The following is a 22,313-nucleotide window of genomic DNA, read 5'->3' on the forward strand; positions in this document are numbered from 1 at the left end:
ACAAGGTCTCTCACTACAAAGCCCTTAAAAACTGAGCACACAAAAGAATAATTTACCACTGAAATTCTCTTACTTCCAGAGTACATGGAAACAGCAATGTGATCATTTGTACACAAAATGCTGGTGAACCAAGTATGAAAAAGATAGGAAGTGCAATCTGGTCACAAAAATATGGCTAAAAGAAAGAGGATCTTCAAAAACTATGCAAAGAAGGCATGACTCTGGTTTTGAAGCTTATGATAACCATAAGCAGTTCCTGCCATCTGGAAGGAGGTAACAGTCAAGTACTACCGCTATCACTTGAACCTGTAGTTTCGGCCATTTCAACTTCAAACACAAGTACAGGGATCCTCTGTTCCCCCAAAGAAGTCATGGAACTCATATCCAGACATAAAATTGAATTGGAAAAAATCATGTACCTCAAGAAAAAAAAGGTTACATACATCCCAATTATGCTAAAAGCAATATTAAAAAAAAGACACTAATAGCTATTTTAAAAAAAAATGCAAACAGAGTCTTTAGGGTCTTATGCTAAAGATTCATTTAAGGATCAATCAGCATAGAAAGCAGTTAAGAAAATCTGAACTCAAATCAAACTATGAACAACTGAAACTAACCTTGAATACTTGTGATCCAGGCTCATTGTAGGTTTTGGCATTCTTTGCCAGAAGATCTATATCCTTGGCCATTGCATGAATGCTTTTGTAAGTTCCATTCTATACAACAAAAACCAGAAGTGGTTGAAGTGGCAGCCTTCAGATAGCATGAGAATTAAGTAAATAGTGAAAAGCAAATGGAATTCATATAGAATAAAGGGAACATTTAGAGAAAAACAACATATTTATAAAGAGGACAGAACTATCTGGAAAAAAGTCATCAAAAAAGAAAGTAACAAACATTAGTCCTAAGTCCTTACAGAGCTTACGAATGCTAAGTAAAAGATTGAAAAAATACATAATACATTCGATTATCTTAATTTTGAAGGGTTTGGACAAACTGTTATTTTATGCTTATTCTCTAGTTCAGTCTATGTGCTATCCCTCAGTATTTTACAAAATGCTAGAATTACAGAACAGTATTTCAAATTACTGGAGAAGCAAGATGAAGAATGCATCACTACAAAACATCTATTTATAGCACTAGAACAAAAGTAGGTGATGATAATGCACGACCAAGCTTCAACACTTCAATGTTTTACATCAGCAGTACTTGCCAAGGAACTACTTTAAACCATTAAACATCAAGGAACCCAAGATATTCAGGCTCAATGCCAGCACACTACAGTTTACAATGCTTGGTCTGCAACACAGCTACTTCTGTAGCATTAACCCAGGACAGAACATTAAATCAACACAGCGTTCAGATTTTTAAATAGCAGGGGAAAAACACATTGCCTTTGCTACCACCATAAATCTTGGCTTCTAACAATTTTAGAATGCTTACTGTTAAACCTATACTCTGACACATTAATATGTTCATACTGTACCTGTATCCTTTGGGCAATAGTTTTAAGATCTATGGGCTCCTTTATTATTGCATAATAATCTGGGTATTGCTGGAAAACAAAAATCATTTCTATATTACTATAAACAGTCATAAACCTATTGTTCTAATAAAGAATGAGCTATTAGATGAATTGCAGATAAGAACAGTGTAAGCTTCATAAACATAGCACTAGGCTTCAATTTCAGCGAGCCAGATCATACAGCAGATACAGGGAATCATAATTCATCAATAAACTGACACAAAGGAACAGTTATGTCTGAAAGCCAAATACGTGGTGATGGTCTTCAGTGAATTTATTTTGCTGGTTAAACGTGTTATGTCACACACTGAAGCAGAACAGTGATATCAGACATATTTTAAAAGATTAAAAACTCTGCACGAAAAAACCTCAGTTACCTAAACTGGCAGAACAGCACAAGTCTCAGTCTGCAGTGAAGGGCTGGGAACAAGTTGGTAGGAGCAAAGAAGGGAGGGAAGCTCCAAAAAAAGCTGGAGTTTGCCACCGATGAGACAGTAAAAAAGAACTGCATCTTGAGTGTGCCCATCATAGTGTATGACATCAGCTATATAAATGTCCAGACTTCTACCTTAGAACACAACCAATATTATTAAAATACCCACCACTTTAGAAGGAAGTTTCTGAAACAGTTCACTTATGAGGCGCCCTGATGGGTTTGTGGCAACAGCTACAGCTTCAAGAAGCTGTTCAAGAATTTCCTTCAGGTAACCTGGAGATGACTAATATAAGAAATAAAATCACAGTAAGTTTTAATAGCAGCCATAGTGGAGTGCTTCAAGTTGCACTGAAATATACCAACTTACTTTTCAAAGACAGAAAAAGTCAGCTATAAAACACAGATGCAACTTTTGAAAACAACATTGTTTATGCATTTAGATAAAGCACATGAGAAAACTTTAACTTCACATTTACACTGCAGACTGTCAGACATACATTACATATTGTTAGAATAGACATGGTTGGCAACATTAATGAAACCACGCGTCCCAACATCACAAAAACCAGACATGCCCAAACTTCCTATCATTGTATCTGGCTTATAAAACACTACAGGAACAGCTGCACTAACTGAATGGGACACATGCTGGAAAATTATGTCATTAGACATGAAGCTTCCTTGCACCAAACCTCAGTGTTGGCATAATATCAAGCACACATCATACTAGTTTTGACTAAACCAGAACCACATTTTATCCATATCAGAAAACCTCATGACTTTTTTTTGCTAGGCAGAAGTGAAACACACAAACAATGCTGTGAAATTATTAATTAATAAACCTGTATAAGAAATACCTTTTGAGGCATAATTTAACTATGAAAAGATTTAATGCTTTTTCACGTATGGAGGCCAATCTCCCTCTCAGAGTCAGCTGACATACAGAGCCATGGCTTCCTCCAACTGCAGCTGTCATGCCCATACTTACTAATTCAGAATTTGCTCCTTGATTGTCATGTCCTTCCTCATCGTCATCTTCCTCCTCAGCATCACCTTTTTGAACAAATTCATTTTTTGTACGCAAATACAACTCCCATAGTTTGCAGGCAGCTTTATATTCAGGAGAATCAGGCTGCAAAAACAAATCAAACATTCTGCTCAAAATTCAGATCATTCTTACCTGAAGGAAATTAAAAAATTATTAGTTGAAAGGTATTAAATGCATTAAATAAATAATAGAAAACCTGGGAAATTCCTGCTTCAGTTGCTCTTCAACAGAGATGTTAAGAATCACAATAAGCTCTAGAAAATATAACCTCTATTACTCCAAAGCACCTGAGTCTTTCAGAAAACTTAGCACAATAAAATTACTTGGGCTGAGGCTTAGACAAGCCTATTAGATGAATGTGGAGAAATCATTAGGTTTTGCTGAAGCATAACACTACCAATATTTAAAACAGACTAAATATCAGTATGCCAGAAATGCGATTTAAGGCAATACTGTTGCCACTGCGTGGCACTTTAAAATTACTTCCTACAAAAGAAGAATGCCAATAAATGTGCCAATATCTTTGAAAACACTGCAATGATTTAGTCAGGATTATCTGTGAAATTCCAAAGAACTTGACAACATGCTACCACTGGGGCACACATCTAGGTATATTTTTTGGAAGAACTAGAAGCATTAGCCAGAATATTAAGTTTTGTAAATACAGAGTTGGTAGTGGCAGACAAGCATGTGCCTATTAACATTACTACTTAAGAACATTACACAGAAAAAAGACTGCTTTTCCACTCTTACGTATTTTTGTGTCCCTCTCCTCTGTCACTTAATCTCTACTTCAGGTATTCCTGCAGATATGTCACCTTATTACTGCTGATTACACTCTTCTTACTTCACTCTCTCAAGCTCTGACAACTTGTAATACAAATGAGAAACCAACATGAGAACTATTCTTAAGCTTACCTTATTAGGCTTAAATATTCTCAAGACATTAGACCAGGTGTTAATTATGAGGAACACATTTAAAGGGTATTCTGCTCCACTAGTCTGATTCCACCTATATGAATGCAAGATGCTCAAAAGCGTAAGAGTTGAGCCAAAATACCAAAAAAACAAAATTCTAATCTAGCATTGCCAATAAAACACCTGCTGCAATAAAGACCTTGACAAGGAATCAGCCATCCCTGTTTTATATGTGTCATTGGAACTGTGTGGGTAAGGTAAAAGATGAAAAAAGAAGAGGTTATGTTTGTGTGCCATATCTCCAGCTCACAACTCCGTATTTCTCTAGAAATGTCAACATTCCTTCATCCTAGAATGATGGCTACCTATTTCTATTCTACACGCAAGATTTTTACAATACAGGAATAATTTTGAGTCCACTATTCTGTAGGCAGAGGCAGCACACATTCTGTAAAACTATCATCATTCTTTCCTGCCATCAAGTCCTTCTCCCTCATGTTGAAACCACGAAAAAGCCAACATTAATGAGTGCCTTGCAAAGCTTCAGGAGTACATAATGAATTTGCAAATCTTTGTGCTTTTTCTACTGTAACCAGAATGTGCAAATGCATTAATCCATAAATATGATTGTTTTTCAAAAAGGTACACACATACACATAAACAGAAACAAAATAAACACTGCTTTTCTGAATGCCACAGGTTACACTGGTTGGGTTATTCAGAAAGCAGTCACTGGGATCATCTCCAAAGTCAAAGATATGTGAAAGGTAATATTAGCAGGTTTAGATCTGCTGTATCATCTCAGTCACTACATAAAATTTCACTGGTTTATGTATTTAACATAGCCTTCCATTAAACAAGATTAATCTATTTTTTTTCCCACTTCCTTATGGCCACTGCAATAAAAACCATTACCATCTAAAATAAAACACATACCTAGTTTGTGGAAATGGACTTGGGGGTGACATCCTTGATGAAATACATGGTCACGTACACCCACAATCTATCATCACTGACCATGATAATCAGTGTGCCTTTTTTTCATATTATTAAGTCGCCAATGGAAGAGAAAGATTCAACACTCCTACTGTATGCTTGCAGTTATTTATAAACTCCTCCTTCTGGGAAAAAAAATAAGTCTTTTTCCTATTTCAAAAGGTTACAGTGTGTTGTAAAATGGGAAGGCTTTGATAAAAGAATATTTTTTCTGAGTTTACATCTCTATTTTTGCTTTGTATCACTTTTGGAAAACTACATGAAGATCCTCTTCACATTATTTTATAGTTTTCCACAGAAAAATTGCTATAGTAGGACATCTTACAAAGACATGGTCAACCTTATGAAAATATACGCAAATAACTGCAACGTGTGCTGTTCTCTTACCAATAATAAAGGATAAACTGAAAAGTTTTTTGGCCAAACGAAGGAAGAATTTGAACCTATCTCTACCACTTTTACAACGAATTTGAGCCTTTATATGTATTTTCCTCACCTTATAGTAAGCCTTTGCATTGTTAAAGAGAAGCTGAAAATCAGCAGTCAGCACATTCACATCATCGTATTCCTCCATCTTTAGCTTTTGTTGGATTTTCATTAAATCGATTGGCTGGGAAACCACTTCATAATAATCTGGCTGATTTCTGTTGCAATGACAAAAACAGGCATTATATTCCAAGCAGCAAAACCAAACCCACAGCATTGAAGTTTGTATGTGTCTATGACTAAATAAACCAAAGAAAGTTCCAATACATTTTTGTTACAGCTAAAAGATCTGGACTGTTAGATCTGGTCTATTAGTAGGCTTACTTTATTACATGCTCTGCTATCATCCTCAGTTTTCTAAGTTTAAGAGAAAATTCACTCTCTTACTTTATCTTTTGCATTTTAAAGGGTCATTTCTATTAATCTTCCCAAGGTTTGCCCTTAGTATTACGTTCCACCACTTAGGTGGAATATTCTATAGTCACAGGCATAGATGTTTTAGGCAGGTGTCACAAGAAACATTTTAAATTCAGTGTGTCCTTTTTTGACTGAAAAAGGGCACCAATGTTAGCATGTTCCATTGAATAATTACATCAAATACTCAGATCAAACACTGGTGGGAAACCATGAGAAATTTAGCTTAATTTTTTCACAGCTACTAATGCTGAAGTATTCCTCAATATCCACTTACTCTCTGACTAAATCTCAGGTTCGAGGCTTAACCAGAACCATGGTCTTACCTTCGCTTCGGTGCCCTAATGAAAAGCTCACAAAGGAGCCTGCCCTGTTCATCTTTGTAATCTCTGATGGTGTTGTAAAGTTCATGGCATACAGCAATCTAAAATGCAAGAACAATAAAGTAATAAAAAGTTAGAACATTTTAAGGAGATAACAAATCAAAGCCTGCTTACAAGGGGAAAGACAAGCTGCCAATCCACAAGGTGCTCTAAAGCAGAAGCGTGAAGAAATTGGTGCATCTCATACATTAGTATGATACCTGACAAGTTTGCCAGGTACTGCAGAATTTTAATTTATTTTTTTGAACACAGGGAGCTTTCTTTCAATGCTAATTCTAAGTAAAACACCCAAAATGTAAATTAATTCAGTACAATTCTCTCCAAGTTATAGACATCTAAAACAATGACAGGGGTTCTTCTGCTCTGCAATTAATTAAAATTAGACTGCTAACTCAAAAGCATAACAGACATCGCACACTTCAGCAATCACTGCCTGTGCCGTTCCCCACTTATCTTTCTGCATTTGTTATTCAGACACAGCTCTCAACTTCTGCATGTTATGATTTCAGCTCCTTTTCCAACATCCTTCCATCTGCTAAAATCATCATCATCAAAAAAAAAAAAGAAAAGCAGCAAAAGGAAAATGGGAAAGAAAAAGATGAAACTGGGGAGACAAGAACAAGCCAAAGCTGAACAAGGTCCTAAACAAAGCTTAGCCAAGGCAGCAACAGATTCAGGGTCAGCGCTACATACAATCACCCATTTTACAATCCAGCATTTCCCAGACAGGGATACAGTATGCCCAAGAAAAAAAGTTCTGCATATTAAGGAGGTACTAACAGGATCTACAGTTGGGAGATTGGAAAGTCTCCTCCTCTTTCTGCTTGGGCCTGGTATATTGGTGGAGTGGTGTCCATCATCAAAGTCTCCTCCGCTGACGCTGCTGGAAGGTGAGGTAGCTCTTCGCCTCTTGGAACCCATGGAATCCAACTTCTTCTATAATGAAGAGATATGTTCTTAAACTCATGGCATTGCATCCAAACTCTCTGGTGAGAGCTAACTATAAAGCTAGCAACGTTTAGGATGTCACATACACTTGTTATATACTACAGTTCAGTTACGCCACATATCTAAACACCAGCTTTTTCAAAAAATTGGCAAGAGTAAAGGGAAATCAAAATGGTCCTACAGTTTTATAGTCACTGATGACAGCAAAGTCAGAAAGCCTAGGGCTCACAGTGACGAAGATGAATTTAGCAGCTCTTACTAGGAAATGTCCTGAAACTATCTACATTTTACTATCTCATCCCATGCATGATAACTAAGCGAGAACCACTGTTTTACAGGAAAAAGCTGTGCAAACATGTGCTCAGTTCTAGTGTAAAAGCATGTAATTCCATGTCAAATTAAAACAAAAAACAACCAACCAACCAAAAAAAACCCATGAAGAAAACACATTACAAACAAAAATTCAAACAGCTACTGAATACCTTATCTTAGATTCAAGCCCAAAAAAGGTCTGAACCATCGTGTGACCTACCACTCCCACTTTATGTGTAGGATGAATGGCTCAATCATCAAGAAGTAGAAAAAAACACCTCCTTTTTTAGCCATAGTTTTCCATTTGCCAACACAGTGACAAATGAACAACCACCATCCAACAATTATGGTGATTTACAGAACAAGTTGTTGGCTCTTTCCCAACTTTCAGTGACAGCATCAGAAAAATAGCTTTATTTGTAGCTGTCTGAAAGGCTGAAGACAGAATAGATCCATCTATCCCAGCCTATACCCATTTTTCAACCAAACCAAGGAATTTCTTCTAGGAAGCACTCAGTTGATTTACAAGGTATGGCAGCACACCATAACCACATCAGAGCATTTATGTTAGAGACAGAATTAATTTAAAGCACACAAATGAGATGAATAAGGCAGGAATAATTAGCAGGATAAAGAAAAGCAAAAGCCTAAGGCAGAAGAATGGAGGGAATGGTGCACATACAATCAATAATTTACCAGATTTACCAGAGTACAACCAGCACCTCGAAAAGCCAGTCTCCTCATAGTGTCTGATGGCCAAGTACAGATACTGGGAGAAGGTAACACTCTAAGAGTAGCAAACCAGCAATGGTGTTAGTACAGCCAAAACTGGAAGACAAGAAAAAGGAAGGAGAGAGAGAAGAAAACTAAGAGTAGATAGATAATTAAAGAATAAAACTAAAGAATAAATTTAATAATTACAGTGACAGAGAAAAAAAGCAAGAAACAGAAGGTGACTTTTTTTAGCCTAGCAGAAACTCTACAAAGTATTTTTGTACACAGAATGCTAGACATTTCTGTCATTTTTACAGTAAAAACACATTTCTCTAATGTTCCTGAATACATATTACAGATTTCACAGCCACTTGCTAGAGAATGATTCATCAAGCAGAGCAGGGAGTAAACATAAGCGATATCTGACCTGAGAGTAAAAACCCGAAAGCAGTAAAACTTACAGAATGTGAAGTAGTACAGTGGTTAGAACAATAACAAAATAATTTTTAAGGTCAAGAAACATTTAATAGCATCTCTAGTGATGATGCACCTCCATCAGTCTTCAGAGTGGATTTTTATCCTCACAAGTAAGCAACATTAAGCATCCAGCTATACAGGTTCACTAAAGATATACCTGTTTCAATTTCTAAGCAGTCTCCAAGTCTGATTTCTTTCAGAAATTCCACATGAAATGTACAGAACCATTTTATGGAAAAATGATTGCTACTACTTAGTTCATGCAAGTACGGTCTTCAATGAAACCCCAGAGAGATTGTTTTCACGGTCGGTATTCTGGATGTTCTCATAACACACACGTACAGAGAAACTTGGTGCTTTATTAGCAGGCAATTCATCTCAGGGACGGACAACCAGCCTGTCGCTTTTGGCACTGCCTCCAACTTTTATCTGAGAGCTAACACCAGGCACGTGCTGATGTGGAGGTTGCTAGAAAACACAAGTTCTTGGTTGTGAAAGGCAGGCAGGAGGGACTATTGCAATCTGTAATTCTGGTCTACCCAGGAACCCAAAAGTACACTCAGTCCAATCTCATCCTCGAACAAAGATTTGGGGACCTCCCAACCAGCACCTGCCTGCAAACTGCATATAGGCTTCTCCACATCTGTTATCTGAGGCACGTACACTGCTGCTCTCAGGCATACTGGTGTATACTTGTATGATCAAGACGTCCGGCCATTCTGTACACAGAAACATTTTTCTCCTCTAATAACCAAGGAAGGTGCAAAACTCGTATCAGTCTGAACAACATCATGAATACTGAGAGAACTGCTTACGTAAAACTCCTACCGAATGCCAGGCTCCAAAATGTAAATTTCTCTCTAGAACTCCATGCTCATAAACGGAGATAATCCTACTGTGTGCAGAAATGTATTCTGCTTTACTTAAGAACATATCTCCTAGACTTTCTTCTGTAATGTAACTGCTAGCTCACAAGTCTCTCAACAGTCACACCAAGAATCTCCACCACTACAAACAAGCCGCCTCCTGTGCAACACGAGCTTGAGCGTCTTCTTAACGATTGCTCACACTGTCCATAAAAATGTCGCATAACCATAGACATCTCTATAAGAAATGGTTTGGCCATTACTAATACCCACGTATACTAATATATACACAATGGGTGGAAGACTGCCCCTCCTGAAAGCTGTACTAGACTGATCACCACAAGTGTCACCCAGTCTGACCTCATTAAGTGAACAGTTTTTACATGCATTTGAGATAACACGCTTAAAACAAGCCAATGAGGTTCTAGCACACATTTCATTTTCTGCCTCCAAGCAGAAAAAAGCTAAAAGCCAACAGATACCACAGAAAGTATTTTATCATTATCAGGATCTCCCACGTTTCAACAGAAATACTCACTAAATCATGGCAAATTTAGCAAACGGAACAGGGGAGGGAAGCACAGCCAGAATTTCCCCCGATTATCGATCACACTGAAACCTGCTACAACATAGGGAAAGGGGGACGGCAGCAACCAGACACTACAGAAGGACAAAGTTGGCGAAGAAGCGAGAGACGCAGCACATCGGTCGTTTTATCAACACTGGGACAAGCACGAAGAGGCAAAGCACATAACTTCCCCAAACCGTCCCGCAGGGGGGCCCCCGCCTGCACCCTGCCCGGGTTATGTGGTGTTATTGTTGGCAGGAGAAGGAGACAAAGAAAAACACCTTTTCCGGCACCGGACCAGCCTGTGCCCTCACGGCCTGACAGGACGATGTCCCCCTCCCCGGCCCGCGCTCCCACCCGTACCGGCCAGGACACGCTCCCGTCCCCCGAGCCCCGCTCCGGAGGGAGCGGCCGCGCCGCCGCCGCCGGCCCTCGACCACCCACCCGCCGCGCGGCCGCTGTCACCGCTGCGAGCTCTGTCCGGTGACGGGACGGGGCGCTGGGGGCGGCGGGTGAGGACGGCGCCGCGGGGAGGACACCGCGGGGGGGGCTGAGGGAGACACCGCGGCCAGCGGGGTCCGGACGCCGGTGGGGGACAGCGACACCGAGGGGGCCGCGGCAGGGCGGCCCGCGCCCAGGGCCAGGGTCGCCGCGGGAGGCGGTGACGGGGGAGGTGACAGGAAAAGGCGGAGGTGCTCGGCGCCCCCGGGCCCGGCGCGGGGCCCGCCGTGGCGGAGCTGCTGCGCGGCCGGGCGGCGCTGCCTCCCCGCGGCGGCCACACAAAGGGAGGCAGCGGCCTCCTGGCTTCGGCCCGCCGCCCCGCCTGCGCGCCCCCGGCGCGGCGCGCCGCTCACCCAGCCGGCTCCGCTCCGCCTCCGACAGCCGCGGCCGCAGTCGCCCTCCGCCGCCCGCCCCGCCACCGCTGCCGCCGGTGCCGCCGCCGCCCGCCGCCGCTCCGTACCGCCGAGCCCGCCGCTGCCGCAAAGCCCGCCCGGCCGCCAACCGCGCCGAGCCCGCGCGACACCTCCGGCGAGGAAGGGCCGCTTCGCTTTACGGCAGCGCCCGCCGGCGGGAGGAGGAAGGAGCGCGGCCTTCCACGTGGGGCCGCGGCCCAGCGCCGTCCGGCGGCGCCATGAAGCGGCCCAGTGAGCGGCGGGCCGGGGCACGGGCGGCCGCGGGGGGCGGGGGCGGGCCTCGGGCGGTATCGCCGGCGAGCGCTCGAGGGGAGGGAATGGCGGGGGCGGGCGACGGCCCGGGACCGGGGGAATGGCGGCGGCGGCGGTGGTGGTGGGGCGGGGGGGGGAGGGGCGGGCGGCAGCGGCCGCTCGTGGCCGAGCGAATGGCGGCGGCCCGGGGCGGGGGAATCGGACACCGGGGCTCGAGGGAACGGCGGCGGCGGTGGGAGCTCGGCCCCTTCCCCGGGCGCCGGTGAGCGGCGGGGCTGTCCCCGGGGGGGCGGGTGCGCCGCGGAGAACCGGCGCTGAGGGCGCGGTGCGTTGCAGAGCTGAGGAAAGCCAGCAAGAGGCTGACCTGCCACAAGCGCTACAAGATCCAGAAGAAGGTGAGTCCCGGCGAGCTGTCCCGGCCCCCATGGAGCGGGGGAAGATGGGGGGGGGGAGGGCGGGGCGCGGTGGTCTGTTTCTAACTAAAGTTGCATGCTAACTAGTTTAACGCTAAAAGCATTTGTTATATATGGTTACAGAAACATGTACTTATACATGTACCCAATAAGGTTGTTGTACTGACTATTAAGGAGCCTGAACTGTAGTGAGGAATTTGCTTTCCAGTCACCATTGGCCGAAGCATGATGTAGAAAGGCGTGTAGTTTTTTTTACATCCTTACATCTCACATTATCTGGGCTGGTACGTTCAAGTGCACAATGTCTCATCGTAAAGCTACAATCGAAACGCTTCATTCTAAAGTCAGAAACATACCATTTTTGACTCTGTATCTGTAAATAGGAGGGATACATACCTTTTTTTTTTGCCTTAGATTGAGAAAATATTTTTGTACCTGTCTTCAGATCAGAGAACACCACCGAAAAGTCAGGAAGGAGGCCAAAAAACGTGGACGCAAAAAGCCCAAGAAAGATCCTGGTGTTCCCAGTGCTGCACCATTTAAGGAAGAGCTTCTGCGGGAAGCAGAGCAAAGAAAGCAGAGGGTAAAATACAGTTTGTGATAAAGTGGACAAGAGAGAGAGAACTCAAGGGAGCTGAGACCAGTCCTATCTTCAGGGAAGCTTTGTGTGCATGTGTGTGCACATGTGTGCACCCAGAAGTGCCATCATGGTAGATTGTAAATGGTCCTAGTAGACATGTACTTTGGAAAAATAATATATTTGTTTCCAGCATTATACAGTGGGTAACAATTTACTCTTATTTTTAACCTTAATTTCATCACTGTGTGTATAAACATGCTGGAAGAGTCATTTCTAATGTAATCCAAATTGCCTGTGATGCTGAGATACATAGATGTCCCATCAGAAGGCTGCAAGTCTAGTCTTGGCATTATGTGATTATACAGAAAATAAGGATCTGCTGTCTGCAACATAATGTGACAGAGCACAGCACCCTTATCAGTTGTAATGTGGTTGCTGCATGGCTGTTATCTTGGGGTCTAGCTAATGGTTGTATTGCCTCTGGTTTTGAGGCAATTGAAGGCAACAGTATTCATCAGGGTAGGATGCAAAAAATGTTCCCAGTGTCATTTGGGCAGCTGTGACTTCTAACTAAGCCGTCTCAGGAACTTTGGGGGGGACAAATAACAACCTTCCTTACCACCTTCTGATGTGTTTTATCTGGCTTGGGTTTTTGTCTGCAATCAGCTTGAAGAACTAAAACAAAAGCAGAAGCTCAACAGACAGAAAGAACATGAAAAGAAGAGGAAGCTTGAAGCTAAAAAGAATGCAGCCAAAATCAAGGAAAAAGCAGAGGGAAAGGTAGGTGTCTGGTATGATTTTGATTCTTTGAAGCTTATAGAAGCAATAAAAGTTATCCTGAAACTACATCTTCTTAAGCAGTATGTTACTTGTTACGTTTTCATGCTGTGTATGCACACAAGTATAATACCAATTCTCAGTTAAATCATTCCTTTAATTTTTATTTGCATTCAGGAATCCTCTAGCAAATCTAAAGCAAAGACTAACAAACTGCTGGATAAAAATTCAAAGAAATCATTCTGCAGGGAGCTCAGGAAGGTGAGGAGCTTCAACTATTTTTATATAATTTGATGAGAGTCAGCAATGAGAATACTTGTTATTTTCCTTTTTGCATTACTGTGCAGCTGCTAGAGAGTGTGAGGTTGCTTGTGACAAACTTCAGCACTGAAGTAAGGGATTTTGTTACAGAAACTGTGAGGGTTTCAGTCTTGTCTGGTGTGAGCTACTGAGACACCCAGCAGTTTGAGGCATCAGACTACTTGGGCCAACATCAGTACATACTGAGTGATCAAGAGCTCTTATAGTAATGAAGTACTGGTGTCTAAGGATTTCTTGCCTTTGGAGGAGAAAGATGAAAATTGCTTCAGCTTTCTGGTTTGTAGTTCAGAAGAAAGGAGCTCAAACAAAAACAGTGGTATGAAACCTCACCAGTCATTCTGTGAAATTCAACAGTAACTGTTGTAAGCCACAGCTATTCCAGAGTTGTCATCTGTCAAATGGTCTGTCATTTCTTATTTGAGAGTCTTCTCTTTTTTCTAACCTAGGTGATTGAGGCCTCAGATGTGGTTCTAGAGGTTTTAGATGCAAGAGATCCAATGGGTTGCCGGTGTCCTCAACTGGAGCAAGCTGTGACTTGCTCTGGAGGAGACAAAAAGCTACTGTTGGTTCTGAACAAAATTGGTAAGAAGCAGAGGTTTTCTTGAAATGTTACTTGGTCACTGTGTGGTTCTGTGGTAGGTGAGCTATGAAGAAGATTTTAAAGGAATCTGAGATTCCATTGAAGACATAAGATCCAACTCTGAGCTCACTGCCCTACTGAAGGGGTCACATTTCCTCCACCTTTTAGTCTAGTTTGCTAAGAAAACACCACAGATGGGTTAATGTGCATTCACCTCTTTCTTTTGCAATAACTACTGAAGGCATTGGCCAGTCTCAGCCAAATTTGACAGAATTTAAAGATCTTACCATTTTTAACATTTTTGTGAACATAGGTGGGTGGGCAGAGGTCATGATGCTGGTCCCCACTGAGGCAATGGTGAGTTAAGGATCAACAGATCAATGCAATAGTTGGATTTGAAATTTGTCTTTGGGAAGTACTTTCTCTCTTCCATTGCTGCCTGAAAGAATACACACAAAAGCTGTTGGAATGAGCTAAAAAGGCTGGAAATTACTGAGTTACCAGCAGCAAGGAAAAGAAAATACCAAGTGACAGCAAGAGCAAACGGAACTTTGCATTAGAGTAGCCTTTGCAGGGATGATGGGATGATCCCTCACAGGACATCACTCTGCCATACAAAGTCTCCTAGTAAGACCCCAGCATTAAAAACTTTATACAGGGGCCAAAAATGTAATTGTGGTATGTTTTGCTTGAGATGGAAAATAAGGACAAACTTGCAACACTTGGGTGCCCTTGAGGAACATACCCAGTACTTTACTGGACTTTTCAGCCAAACATTATTTGTCATAAAATGGACAAAATACAGCCTGGTTCCCAATTCCACATTAGATTTCTTCCACAGTGACATTTAAGATTCACAGGAGTGAAAGGACTGTGGTCTTTTTTCCAGATTTAGTGCCAAAGGAGAACTTAGAGAAATGGTTGAATTATTTGAAGAAGGAGTTCCCAACGGTTGCTTTTAAATCAGCAACGCTGATGAAGGACAGAACTATGGTAAGAGCATGCAGGCTGTCTCATGACTAAGTTGTATGTGTTTGCAATCATACATGTTGAGAAATGGGAACTCTTGTTCTTTAAAATTCCTTTTCCCCTTGTTTCATTATACTGCTGTGGCTGACAGATATGCTTTTGCACTTTGACTAAGCTTTGTGGTACAGTGGGGAAATTACTGCTTCTGAAATGCATCTTGTTATTTGTGCCCTGGATGCTGAACTAGAGCAACAGCAAGTCTGTTGGGTTTTTTTACTGTAAGATGGTGAGGGGAGGAAGATGAGGAATTTTTCATCTTCTGCATAGGATGGTTGCACCAGTTACATCTGAATTGTTTGTAGGTAAAATGGTGCAGGCCATACTACAGCATTTATCCTGACTTTGGCCATCAATACAGGTAGCACTTGACATTATTTCATGAAGGGTATAAAGGGGTTACCTCCCTGTATCCTAGTCTCAATTGTTTGAAGATGCTCATTTGAGTTGTATGTGTATTAATACATAATGCTTCACATGTCTTAACCTTGATAACAGCAGCATGAAATAGACCCTTCTGTGAAATGGTGCAGAAACTGCAACTCAAAAGAGCAGGTTTTGAAGTCCTTCAAAAAATTGAAGTCTCTTGAGTGAATTTGCAGATCTAAGGGTTCTACCATCAGAACATAATGGTTATTTTATGGTCGCCCAACAGATCTGCAGTACAGCCTGAACTGAAATCACAAGCCCTTTAAGTCAGTTCACATTCCTTTTTCTCTTAGTAGTTGATGACTACCTTTTTTTACTGTCACTTAACTGATCAGCCAATTTCTTACTAAACTAATTCCTTCTGTTTAGAATAACACAGTTGTATTAAATTTTAATAAGTTGCATTAAGTTGTAATAAGCTGTAGCGGCCAAAATAATTCACACATCACAATGTTCTTCTTTCTTTCTGCAGGGCAGGGGCTGTTTATTTTCTTTAAATTCTTTTTTTCTTCTTACATTAATACGTACTCCTACAATAATAATACTTATACTCTCATTCAAGCTCTTCATAATAAGCAAATCAGCAACTAGACAGTCATCAACCCTCTCTCCCACAAACAGTTCCATCCACCTTAGCACAGCCTGGCAGTTTCTTACCTCTCTTCCAAGGCCTGTTTCTCCTCAAAGCCTTGCTGCTTCTCCAGGCCTGTGCAGAGCAGAGCTGGCGCTTCTCCGAGCCAGCACAGAACCAACCAGCTCTTCGCCGAGCCTGCACAAAACAGAGCTCCTGAGCAGAGCTTCCCTGAGCAAAGCTCTCCACCTTCACCGAGCTCCCCAAACAGAGCTCCTTTGCTGATGTCAATTTGGCTCTTAAGTATTGAATCTCCCACAGCTGCACAGAGCTGACAGGCCAATGCCGACTTGCCTGTTAATCATTTACCAGTAACACATGATTTGACTCTTAACATATTGAATCTGCCACAGCTGTGCAGAGCTGACACTCCCACACACAGTAACATCTAATAGAGGATAGGAGTTGGAAACATTACAGTAGATAAATAAATACAAGCATACTTACTTATTTTTTAAATAGCTCCTGACCATGTGGTTTTTTTGCCTTTGAATCCTTTAGCCGGAACAGGTCACAAAACGACGTGCACGTGTTGATTTATCAAGAACCACTGAATGTTTTGGAAGCAAATGCCTTTTGAAACTTCTTCAAGAGCACGGCAAGACTCAAAACAAAGCCATTCAGGTTGGGGTAGTAGGTAAGCATTTGGAGAGGCAGGAGCAGCGTTGGTATCTTGTATTATAACTTGGGTAAGACAGCTAACACAACTTGCTAATGGGCTTTCTAGTCATTGTTCTTACTTTCATCCAGGACTCACCATTGCAGTACTTCAGTTGATAGCGGTCTGTGTTGTACTGATACACATGCAGCCTGTGTGCTTTGTGGAAGGCACATTGTGCGAGGCCTTAGCTTAGGGAGACAAGCAGGTTACGTACTGTGCAGCTTGCACTGCCTTCCTCCTACCTGATGTTTTTATTATCAGTGTGAGAAATGAGGATACAGACTATATCTTACTTCTGTAGTGAAGACTTCAGATCCAACTCTGATCTCACGCTGGAGATGTACTTTACCAAAGACAGCTGGAAGAAACAGTTTTGATCGGTGTTACATAGGCTGAGGTTTCTTATTTAACTTACAAGGATTTATGTGGTTTTCTTCAGGTTTCCCTAATGTGGGAAAGAGCAGCATAATCAACAGTCTTAAAGGAGTTCGCGCTTGCAATGTTGGCCTAGCAAGAGGTGTTACCAAGTAAGCCGAGTCTGATAAAAGCTCTTCGTTTCCCTGTTTGTTGTGTGCTGATTACCTCATTTGTTTGTGCAGTTTCCATCCATTAGGGGTGAAGTATGCTGCTGTGTGCAGTTTTAAGTGCACATTTCAGTTTGCCAGGATGAAAGACATTATCTGTGTGATGCAGGCTGTCACGAGAGAATACAGTGTATAAACCTGCTCTTTTTGTACATTCAGTTTTCTATCCTATGCAGAGCATATGAGAAAGCACTGAAACTGACTGAAGTGTGTTCAGTCCAGCACTGAGCTTTGTGTCTTGCATTCCTCACCGTTACCAGTCCTTTGCTAGTTGATTATCTGCTCACACTGCATTTCTCTCCAAATAGGTCCATGCAAATTGTGCACATTGATAAACAGACAAAGATGTTAGACAGCCCAAGTATAATTGCAGATCCTTCCAACAGTGCCTTGGCTCTGGCCTTGAGGAGTATCATAGGCACTGAAGAATCAGGCTCAGCAGATGTGCTTGAAGGAGTAGATGCCATTCTAAATCACTGCAGTAAACAGCAGGTGAGCTCCATCTTTTTCCACATCTCTCACTGCATTTGACTTCTCTGTAGGATTCTTGGGCCAATAACAAAAGTTCGCTTCACTTCAACTAATTGTGGTAGCTTTTGCACTTTCCCCTAACCATACAGAATGACAAACTTTGGCTAGTGTATCCAAGGGAAAGTGTCATCTTTTATCCTTATAAACAGAAGGCAGAAACTGCATGCCACAATCCTGTCAGCCAGAGTTCATTTTCCCAATAACTTCTCTGATTTTTAAAAACTGCTGCTTTTAAGATCTCAGCACGGAGTGAAAAATGAAGATATTCTAACTGCTTCCTATTATTACAGTGAAGACCTCAGATCCAACTCTGATTTCACTCTGGTTTCAAGTAGACTAACCTAAGCCTAATTCCCATTCAGTTCTGTGATAACTGTTTTCACAAACCACTGTGCTGTCTCTATACACCCACTAGTATGGCTGAATGGCAGATGAATTTGTTGATGAAGTAGGCATTTTGCTTGGCAATGTTTACTCCCACATGCAAGAGAAAAATGGCTCTTTGCATACTTGTCTGTCCTCATTGTAACCCAATTTGATTTGCTCTTTTATTCCTAAAACTAAAAATGGGTATCTTTTTCTGAATGCACCATTTTCTTTCGCACTAGGTAATAATGCACTATAGTATCCCAGATTTCAGGAACACTGAAGAGTTTTTAACGTTACTTGGTCAGAAAAGGGGTATGCTGAAAAAGGGAGGCGTTCCTGACATAGAGAGTGTAGCTAAATTGCTACTTTGTGACTGGACAGGGTATGTATACTATGAATTTTGCTTTATGATGCTTACCTTTTACACATTGTTAATCCAGCACAGCAGAAGTTCCGAGTCCTGCGAAGTACTTAGAAAGGAGAGGCAGCTTTTTCTTCTTTTTTTCCCTCCTTTCTCACATTTTACTTTGGTAAAGAGAGCTGGATTGGCTAACAGATTTAGAGAATGCCATCCATGGATAATTTTCTAAGGTAGTGAAGGAAACATGGAAAGAGCCAAAGCATGTTGCACATTACTCTGTAGCCAGTTTGATGACTTCTGCTATAAATCTGTTAGGGGAATTTGCCTTCCTCTCAAATATTGAGTCCATGTAGTCCTCTTCGACAGACAGAAAAGGCTCTGGGAAATTTTCTATGGAAATTTATAGCGGTTCCTATATTCTGAGGGTGGGAATAAATGTAACTCAGTGTGACTGTTACCTTTGCTCAAGTGGTTCAGCTGCTTTTACAGGCAGATGATTTGTGGTGACAAAGTACACCGTTTCGTTTTCCTCTCAGGAGTGGGCTATCCACTTAATACTGTTACTGACAACTTCAGAGTCAAATTTAATAGTGCTTTAGCTATTTAACTGCTATTAAACAGATGATAATAAATGAGTAGTTAGGTTGAGGAGTTTGAGAGATTTGTGCTCTGAGTTTTATTTTTAAATACAGTGATTTAACTATGTTATCTTTGATTGTTTTTTAATACCGATACTTTATTTTCCCAGAGCTAAAATAAGCTACCACTCACAACCTCCAGGATCTCAGAGACTGCCACCGTATCTTACAGAAGACAAAATAGCTGAAATACAGGAGTGCTTTAATTTAAAGAACCTAGAAGAAGAAAACACCACCACCGTTCAGGGTAGGACTGTTACTGTAATGCACTGCTACTACTAAGAGTGGCAGTAGTAGTTTTAATAGGAGATTTTGAATGGAAATCCTCCTGGGGTTTATATGATAGCTTTGCCAATATGCAGTGAATATGAACCTTTTAAGAAAGAAATGGATTCTGATGCAACGGAACAGTGCATCTGTGTGCTGGCTTAACATAAGTTACCCCTGCTAGTCCTTAGTTTCTGCTCATCTGACCTAACCCTCCTAAGCAGGAAATAGGGTAAAAGAAGGTTGAAGAGCACATAAACACTGGCTAATTAGGCCAACAAAATACATTTTACTCAGTACAATCTATACTCAAATCCAAATCTTTCAGCTCCTAGCAGTCTTCTGTAGATTCCTTGGGGAAACCTATTCTTGGAGAATTGTCCTTTGTTCTACCTGCTTATACATGGGAGTGCCCCTTGTGGAAGGGAGGGGGCAGGACTGTCTTTTTCTAGCCCTGACCTAAAACGGCTGTCCTCTCGGGGGGGTAGGCATTACAACTGGTGCTGTCGAAAGTGACTTAACAGACACTATGTTCTTCCCAGCTTTAAAATACCCCAGTCCAGCAAGCAGCATCGCTTTCCAGTCAGCCGGTATGGCAAATGGGACAATAGAGGAAAATAAAGTCATAGAGGAAGCATCAGAGTGGGAAAACATGGAAACAAGCAAGGAGGAGGAGGAGGAAGAGGAGGATTTCACAGAAAGCGATGATGAAGATGATGTGGAAGAAGAAGAAAAGGATGTCAGAGAGGTAAATCAAGGTTTATTAGGCTGCTTCTACCTGTTTAGATCCCGACACCAAGTACCCAGTCAGTGTCCTGCTGTAAACTGAGAACGTGTAGGTACTGTGGAGCCACCAGCAGTAATGAAAAAGCCCTTCTCCTGGAGATAAGGGTTGGGCTTTTTGCTTAATTAAGGAAACAACATTGTTCTAAGTCAGTGTGTTCCTGACCAACTATACAAGGGCACATACACACTTTGACTGGTCTCTGTTAGGTTTCATTTGCATGGGAGACTTCATTAGTGATGTCTGAATAAACACATCTGTCTCACCTTTCTGACTTGTAGGAAAGCAAAGTTCAGGTCACCAGGAAAGCAAAGCTTGGAAAACAACAAACAAGTCCTACAAATCCAGAAAAGCAGATAGCAGGTCTGTATTAAAAACCCTGGCTTGAAGGGGAGTCTTTAGTACGCTAGCACTGGCATTGGTTTCACTAACACATTATTTTCTTATCTCAGAAAGTGAACATTCCAATTCAGTATCATTCAGTTTGGATAAGACAGCAGATGAAGATGATGCCTACGATTTTAATACAGACTATGTGTAATGAATTATGTATGAGGACACCATTTGGAGACTTATTACTGGCTTTTAGAACAGTCATGAAGGCTTGTGTTTCAGCAGAAGTTGGAGGAATGCTACATACCAGAGCTGCTGCAAAGATTCACTACTACTGCAGTGTCAAATAATATATATATAATAGTGTATCATCTCCCTTGATTGTTCCAGATGTTGTACAAGTCTAGTAAACCAACTGTATTCCGCTTTAAGTCCTAAACTTTATTTCCTGTATTAAAGCCTATTTTAAAAATTCCCTAACAGACTATTAGTTTGTTCACTATTAGTCTGTTCACTTTGCCTTATAAAAAGATGTTTCAGAAGGATAAACCCTTTGTCATCTTTTTCTTTGAGAAACAATGGTACATGTTTCATTCTAGTCATGTACAAACAATTAAATTTCAAGGTAAGTTTTTACCCTCATGTCAGAAAATGTAGATGTTTTCCTAGAGCATTACAGACACTACCCCTAGAGCGTGACTTCAGTCAGTAATTTTTCGGTATACTTTTGCAAAACTTGTAGAACTTTCATATGGGAAGGTTGGCTAAGCAAATGCTGCTTATTACAGCTAGGCATAAGGTATTTTATTTAAGCACTGCTTTACATGTTCAGAACCTTCACTGGGAAAGGTAACCGAGATTTATATTTGTAATCTGTCTTCACTGGGGAGCAAGCTTCTTGTTCTTGCAGTGCTCTTGAACAAAAGACTTACCTCCTGATGACACATATTATACCTGGCAACAACTGGTACCTATAAAGCAAAACATTGCCCTGTGCGATAAGGACACGTTACTGTGCTCAGCCTATAGCAGAAGTGGGGCAGCAAGAGAATTACCAAGAGTGCCTGCAGCTGACCAACAAATTAAGCGTTTAGAATAAATGCCTGACACCAAGCCTCTTCCTCCCTCCTATTAACTCAAAGGTCCAATTTCTGTGTTCTTTTGTGCAATACTTGTATTATCCCTAAATGTATGTGGAGGCACAGTCCTTCTAAGCAGCTTAAAAAAGGATCAAGTGCAGACACAGACACATGCAGTTTATTTAAGCCTGCTAAAACAGCCTGGTCATCAGAATTGGTGTCAACTGATCTAGTATAATCTTTAAAAGTTTGGTAAGTGAACTTACTTTGTTACTCTTAACCGCTTCAAGGACAAGAATGATTCTTGTTCATCAAAACCCTGGAGAAGAAACAATAGGTAATAAACTACAGAACAGCATCCATGACAGAAACGGAACTATAGGCAGTGACTGCAGTGAGTCAAGCCATTGGGAGTCCTTTTAAATTGTAAAGCATATTCATACACATGGAGGAGCCCTTTAGTGCTCTGCTGCCCTGTATCTCAGACCATGCAACGCTCAGCCCATCACACAAAGCTTTCTGTCTAAACATACTGAGGACTGTGCACAAGCAGTATTGTGGAATAAAAATGACAACTTGAGTCCAAACCTGTATGGACAGGAATACTTGGCACAATTGCTGCTGGGATATATCAGCTAATAATAACCACTACTCAAAACACTACAACGAAAAAAAAAACCATCTTATTTAGA

General features: G+C 41.5%; 2 protein-coding genes, 1 long non-coding RNA gene and 4 other non-coding genes across 21 annotated transcripts in view; 5 read left to right on the plus strand and 2 right to left on the minus strand.

Annotated features, from left to right (window-relative positions):
* PBRM1 (polybromo 1) overlaps window positions 1-11,069 on the minus strand; it is a 66,834-nt gene extending 55,765 nt beyond the window's left edge. For 3 of the 14 annotated variants that reach the window (XM_074879498.1, XM_074879499.1, XM_074879497.1), the window contains exons 1-9: window positions 10,946-11,066; window positions 8,172-8,294; window positions 6,987-7,142; window positions 6,150-6,247; window positions 5,420-5,567; window positions 2,950-3,093; window positions 2,128-2,244; window positions 1,487-1,555; window positions 618-716 (exon numbers count right to left, since the gene is read on the minus strand). In XM_074879498.1, coding sequence (XP_074735599.1) covers window positions 618-716; window positions 1,487-1,555; window positions 2,128-2,244; window positions 2,950-3,093; window positions 5,420-5,567; window positions 6,150-6,247; window positions 6,987-7,142; window positions 8,172-8,210 — 870 coding nt within the window. In that variant the 5' untranslated portion in view covers window positions 8,211-8,294; window positions 10,946-11,066. Of the gene's footprint in view, window positions 1-617; window positions 717-1,486; window positions 1,556-2,127; window positions 2,245-2,949; window positions 3,094-5,419; window positions 5,568-6,149; window positions 6,248-6,986; window positions 7,143-8,171; window positions 8,295-10,535; window positions 10,799-10,945 lie in introns of those variants that run through there. The other 11 variants (XM_074879490.1, XM_074879503.1, XM_074879495.1 and 8 more) reach the window with 9 other exon arrangements.
* A 66-nt stretch (window positions 11,070-11,135) lies between these two features.
* On the plus strand, window positions 11,136-21,091 carry GNL3 (G protein nucleolar 3). The gene is made up of 15 exons (XM_074879511.1): window positions 11,136-11,236; window positions 11,594-11,652; window positions 12,116-12,253; window positions 12,917-13,030; window positions 13,205-13,288; window positions 13,795-13,930; window positions 14,818-14,921; window positions 16,516-16,651; window positions 17,115-17,202; window positions 17,568-17,751; window positions 18,399-18,541; window positions 19,269-19,405; window positions 19,968-20,173; window positions 20,491-20,572; window positions 20,662-21,091. Exons 1-15 carry the CDS (start codon window positions 11,224-11,226, stop codon window positions 20,748-20,750), a joined length of 1,713 nt encoding a protein of 570 aa, XP_074735612.1. The 5' UTR covers window positions 11,136-11,223; the 3' UTR covers window positions 20,751-21,091.
* On the minus strand, window positions 13,754-19,262 carry LOC141947877 (uncharacterized). Of its 2 annotated transcripts, XR_012630288.1 has the most exons (5): window positions 18,578-19,262; window positions 16,969-17,033; window positions 16,041-16,152; window positions 14,216-14,367; window positions 13,754-13,888 (listed from the first exon to the last, which is right to left on the minus strand). It is a non-coding gene; the product is annotated as an uncharacterized LOC141947877 (long non-coding RNA). The 2 variants fall into 2 exon arrangements; XR_012630287.1 differs by lacking the exon at window positions 18,578-19,262 and having other exon boundaries at window positions 16,969-17,590.
* LOC141947998 (small nucleolar RNA SNORD19) lies at window positions 13,990-14,062 on the plus strand. Its single transcript, XR_012630331.1, has one exon. It is a non-coding gene; the product is annotated as a small nucleolar RNA SNORD19 (small nucleolar RNA).
* On the plus strand, window positions 16,940-17,013 carry LOC141947999 (small nucleolar RNA SNORD19). Its single transcript, XR_012630332.1, has one exon. It is a non-coding gene; the product is annotated as a small nucleolar RNA SNORD19 (small nucleolar RNA).
* On the plus strand, window positions 17,429-17,497 carry LOC141948001 (small nucleolar RNA SNORD69). Its single transcript, XR_012630334.1, has one exon. It is a non-coding gene; the product is annotated as a small nucleolar RNA SNORD69 (small nucleolar RNA).
* On the plus strand, window positions 18,042-18,117 carry LOC141948000 (small nucleolar RNA SNORD19). The gene has a single exon (XR_012630333.1). It is a non-coding gene; the product is annotated as a small nucleolar RNA SNORD19 (small nucleolar RNA).
* Window positions 21,092-22,313: the final 1,222 nt, after the last annotated feature.

This window comes from Strix uralensis, chromosome 10 (genome assembly GCF_047716275.1).
Source record: "Strix uralensis isolate ZFMK-TIS-50842 chromosome 10, bStrUra1, whole genome shotgun sequence".
NCBI lineage: Eukaryota > Metazoa > Chordata > Aves > Strigiformes > Strigidae > Strix > Strix uralensis.